Here is a 4,791-nt window from a genome sequence, read left to right as displayed (position 1 = left end):
TGGTCTGCTGAAGAAGAGACCTCTGAGGTCCCGAAAGTTAATGTAATTTAACATCTTCTCAACGCTGATGGAGACATCAGGAATTCGTGTTGGGATTTAAAGGGTCCATTAATCTGGAGCAGCAGCCGTGCCCCCCGGGGTGTCTGAGTCCCCGATCGCGGCTGCAGAGCGGGGCTACCGGCACCGCTGGCCAACCCTTCCGGCAGCTGCACATCAAACAAAACGATACCTTAGGTCAGCAGAGCCCACCGGGGACATAAATCCAGGGATGGCTGAGACTAATAGGAGCTATACTACAAGCTAAAGTGCAATATCACCCCCAAAAGCTTGCTGTTAACTCATGAATTCTTCCTGCCCTAAAGTCCGGAGCTCGTTTGCCATTTTTACCAAATATTTGTTAAACTTCCTTTCCCACATTTGATGAACCGAAACAATGGTTCGGCCCCATCCGGCCCCCTGTCTCTCAAACCTTAATCAGTCGTTGGTCTCGTCTTAGATTCAGGAGCCGTATGTCTATCCCATGCATGCTTAATACCCTCACTGTATTACCCTCTACCATTTCTGCTGGGAGGCTGTTCCACTCCTCTACCACCCTGTCAGTAATATCACTCATAATTGCCTAAAATATATACTCAGCAAACAGAACCGACAAATATTGCAGAAAATTCCCCAGAAATAATGTTTTGATTCCCCTAAACTGCAGTGAAGCTCCCTCCTTGAACACGCCCTCCTGTCACTCGACCCCGCCCTCTTTACCGATCCCCGCCTCCTGTCGCTCTGTCCCTGGCTTCTGTTACTCCGCCCTCTTGTCGCTCCGCCCTCGCTACTCCTTCTCTCCCGTTACACTTTTAACTCGAGGCGTTTCCTTACTGTGCGCGCTGACGTCACTGACACGCATCGTCGCCGTGTTCTCTAGCAGCGCTTTACGGCTACAGGTGTCCCATGCGCGCTGGAGGTCAGTGGTAGTGGTTGTGGGTTCCTTTCACTGAGGTCGTTTTGCACCGAATCGGGGGTATTTAACGGCAGTTTTGTAAATAAAGGGGGTGGGCTTTTCTCTCACAGAACGTGCAGGGATTGGGGGATTTTCAGTAACTATTTGCCAGATATGTGGTATTAATGATTAAAGTTAATTTCCTTTTCTTTGGGCTGGGTGTGAGGGGGTTAGAGGGGTAACAGGGGCAGATTATTCTGGCGTTTTATACAAATTTATCATATAGGGGCATTCAAGAAATAAAAGTATATTTGATGTGGAGAGCGGCCGCGATGCTCTACGGAGGTCTTCTCTGAAAAGGGAGGGTTTGCAGGGTTTTTTTTAGAAATTATTTTACTTTTTTCTCCTAGCTTTTCATTATTATTATTAAATGTCACCGTATTGTAACCCCGCGCTCTCCTGTCCGGCAGGTCCGCTGAGAATGGCGACCCCTTTCCTATGGAGAGTCGTTGGATTCACCCAGAGGTACCGGGGCAGACTCCTGGCCGTGGCGTCCGCCGGACTCTTCTCCGCCAGCATTTCCTACCACGTGTTCCCCGAGCAGACGTTCCGGAAGCTTTATCAGGGATGGTCCAAAGGGGAGCCGGTGCAGCTCAGCGCCGGACTGCGGAGTCTCTTCCGGGAGGTTCTACAGGAAGCCCAAATAACATCCGCCTCGGGGTACCGGCCCTTCGCGGCCTTTGGGTTTCAACCCGTCGGTGCCGGCCTCCCCTGGCTCCCCGGGGGCTGTTTGATTGGCATTCCGGCCAACTATAACACCTCGGCGGCGGGTAACAGAGTTGGGATCGCAGATCGCGTCCTGATGGTTAACGGAAAGCAGGTGGATTGGAGAAGCGAGGAAGGAGAACGTTTAAAAGACGCCCTGATTTTATCTCCCGCCGCCCAGAAGTTCTCTTTGGCCCGGGAAGCGCTTTATTCCCAGAGCAACGGCCCCGTTATAAAAGCCGTCGTGGCCCCTTTCTGCTTCTCCGGCGTCTGTCTTTCCAGCGTTGCCATAAAGCAGCTCTTGGGTCTGTACACCGGGCCGATCGTGGTACGGGGACTGTATAACGCCTGCGTTATTTTGCTCGGGATCACCGGCTATTTCTTGTGTGACGACGCGGTCACCCGGTGGCTGGATTTCAGGACTGACCGGAAGGCAGCCGGTATTAATGAATCGTATGCCCGCGGCGGGCTGGAGTTCTATGACAAAGTGCTAGCCCGTAATAGGATTCTGCGGGGTCTTATGGGGGAGGAGGGGGAAAGAATTTACGCCCCGAGTGGCAATTTATTTCCAAAACATTATCTGAGGCTGAAATACACTCCTTACACCTCCCGACGAAATCACATACAGCAGGCTCTGGACACGCAGAAGGTGTAAGCGGCCGGTACCGGCAGCCTTAGCCGTGCGACCGGAAATAAAGTATAACGTTTTCATAACGGGGATTGTTTGTGTTATTGTTTAACCCCTTACGCCCCGCAGGACGTACTGGTACATCCTTAACCCCTTGTCCTTAAACCCATTAAAAACAATGCATTGTGAGCCTGTACATGTATGGTCTTTGTCATGAAGGGGTTAAAAGCCGTGTTAAGATTAGGGTGTCCCGGTACATCCCGACGGACGTTTCCCTGATACACGGGAGAGACGGCGAGTGCAGGTACACCGTCATACGACACCTGCTGGAAGCTCGGCCCAGACTGGAGAGACTCAGCGGGGGCCTTTCTAGAACCTTCTGGCTGATCGCATGTATTGCCCCTTAACGCGATAGTATTAAACAAATATGTAAATCATGCGTATGGCCTTCTAGAACATAAAACATGTATGTGGGGTGTCTTCCTGAACATTCCTCATTCCTATTTACAATGGGAATGCTTAATTCTCATGTGACACAGAAGCAAGCGCTGATAGGTTGTTGCCATAGAAACATAACATTCTTAAATGTTTCCATGTGATTAAAACTTTAATAGAGTAAACAGATAATTGCTAATGTTAATTTGCAGTTAATGTTTTCGTCTCAGTGGAACAGCAGCTTTAAAGAGTCAGCAGAAGAAGAAAATGAACAATAATGTAACGGAATAGAATCTCCGGGAGACACAAATGATACGTTTATCAGACGGTAACGTTTGCTTCAGTAACGCGTTTATTACTTTTCGTTTCGGCAGGAGGGGGCTTTAGAACGGCCCGGGCGTGAATATCTTACAGGTCACTATTATTTTTACCCCGTCTCGGTGATTTCTGCCCGGGCCGTCTACGCTCGGTAACAGTACATGTGGACGGGCTTTATCATCATCACGGAGCGTTTGCAGTTATGGTCGCACAGCGTCTCCCAATGGATGCCGTTTTTCTTGTTGAGCTGCGCGTCGTAGCAGAAGTCGTACCACCACCCCCCGCCGTGCTCGTCGGCGCAGTTGGCGTTGTACCTGCGGTCGTTGTCGTTGTCGTGCGTGGAGAACCTCATGTTGTCGTGCATGTTTTTTAGGGCGCCGGACGTCATGGAGTCCCCGGCGTCTCCGCTGTACGTCCCTAACCGCAGCCGGTACTTCTCGTCCTCGCCGGTCACGTAGAAGCTGTCGTACTCCGCGTGGCGCGCCTCGTTCTCCGGGCTCACCAGGTCGATCCTCACTTTGTTCCACTTCTGAGCCGTTAGGAGATGAATGTAGTGGTTGCCCAGCCAGTGGTCGGATTCGATGTTCCCGTAGCCGTACTTGTAGGTGGTCCAGGACTCGCTCCACGTGATCTCCGTGTTGAAGCTGTTCCTCTGGATGACCGTCCACCCGGCGCAGTCGTACATGAAACACTGGACCACCAGCTTGGGCGAGCCTTCTGGTCGGATGACGTAGAGGCCGTTCTGCCGGTGACCCAGCCTGTAGAGTTCATCGCAGTCTCTGGTATAAAAGACTGAAAAAAATAATAATAAAAATTAAAAATGCAGCAGGACCGTTTCACTAACATACAGGCGTTTTACAAATTTTATCCATTTGGGACATTTTTATTTCTTACTATTTTTATTTCCCCGATTTTACCAGTTTTGCTACTTGTTTGTTGATGAGGCAAATACTTGGGGTAAACTCTGTTACTATGGACGTGATTCCCGATCTCGAAACGTGTTTTATAGTTGGAGCCGTGACGGAGAAGATTCCCCGGCGCCGCTCGTACCTTTTCTGCTGAACACGTCTTTGAGGTTGAGGACTTTGGTCACGTTGGGAACCATGTCGATGTTGGCGATGCCTAAAGCTTTAACGTCTTGAGCCGCCGAGCGCAGGGCGTTCACGAGAAGCAGAAAGCACGTGATCCGCAGCATCGTTCTCTAGATTGTAAGCTCCTGTGCGCAGGGTCCTCCTCACCTGTTATCTCTGAAAGTCAAATTGTTATATTACATGCTACTTGTTATGTCCGGTCTACCCATTGTACAGCACTACGGAATTTGATGGCGCTATATAACATAATAATAATAACTTGGGAAACATGAACATCGTTCTAAAGCGGCCGGTGATCCCGGAACACGGACTTGGAAACAAAGTAATAGGCAGGAGAGACGAGGACGGCGATTCATGCCCCGGTGCGAGGTCGCGTAATCATCCCATTCCTTACAGATCGAATATGTCTTTAATTTTTACGCAGAAGAGTAATATATATATATTTTCCTTATATATGGGTTAAAGGCATTTAATCCGGTATCTACATACTCCTCCGCGATGGGAGTCGGCTGCCGAGAGTCCTTTAAATTGCGACTTTGTCCTGAGGTTTTAAGAACTGAATTTAAAAAAGTTACTATTTGTGTAGTTTTTTTACCCAAAATTGTAACTTATTATTTTAAAAA

General features: G+C 49.4%; 2 protein-coding genes across 3 annotated transcripts; one reads left to right on the top strand and one right to left on the bottom strand.

The window, feature by feature from the left end:
- The first annotated feature begins 217 nt into the window (after nt 1-217).
- TMEM177 (transmembrane protein 177) lies at nt 218-2,414 on the top strand. 2 transcript variants are annotated; one of them, XM_053470951.1, is made up of 2 exons: nt 218-234; nt 1,402-2,414. In XM_053470951.1, exon 2 carries the CDS (start codon nt 1,413-1,415, stop codon nt 2,349-2,351), a length of 939 nt encoding a protein of 312 aa, XP_053326926.1. In that variant the 5' UTR covers nt 218-234; nt 1,402-1,412; the 3' UTR covers nt 2,352-2,414. The 2 variants fall into 2 exon arrangements, with proteins under 2 accessions (XP_053326926.1, XP_053326925.1); XM_053470950.1 differs by lacking the exon at nt 218-234 and adding an exon at nt 903-955.
- A 497-nt stretch (nt 2,415-2,911) lies between these two features.
- On the bottom strand, nt 2,912-4,272 carry LOC128501622 (fibrinogen-like protein 1-like protein). The gene is made up of 2 exons (XM_053471173.1): nt 4,128-4,272; nt 2,912-3,869 (listed from the first exon to the last, which is right to left on the bottom strand). Exons 1-2 carry the CDS (start codon nt 4,270-4,272, stop codon nt 3,220-3,222), a joined length of 795 nt encoding a protein of 264 aa, XP_053327148.1. The 3' UTR covers nt 2,912-3,219.
- Nucleotides 4,273-4,791: the final 519 nt, after the last annotated feature.

This window comes from Spea bombifrons, chromosome 7 (assembly GCF_027358695.1).
Source record: "Spea bombifrons isolate aSpeBom1 chromosome 7, aSpeBom1.2.pri, whole genome shotgun sequence".
NCBI classification, from domain to species: domain Eukaryota; kingdom Metazoa; phylum Chordata; class Amphibia; order Anura; family Pelobatidae; genus Spea; species Spea bombifrons.
This window is presented reverse-complemented; position numbering and strand designations above follow the sequence as displayed.

What these genes read in the sequence shown, in the direction of transcription:
- LOC128501622 (XM_053471173.1), bottom strand. Translation starts at nt 4,272, where the DNA reads ATGCTGCGGATCACGTGCTTTCTGCTTCTCGTGAACGCCCTGCGCTCG. An exon ending in AGACGTGTTCAGCAGAAAAG is followed by an intron (nt 3,870 to 4,127) that starts GTACGAGCGGCG and finishes TATTTTTTTCAG; the next exon opens with TCTTTTATACCAGAGACTGC.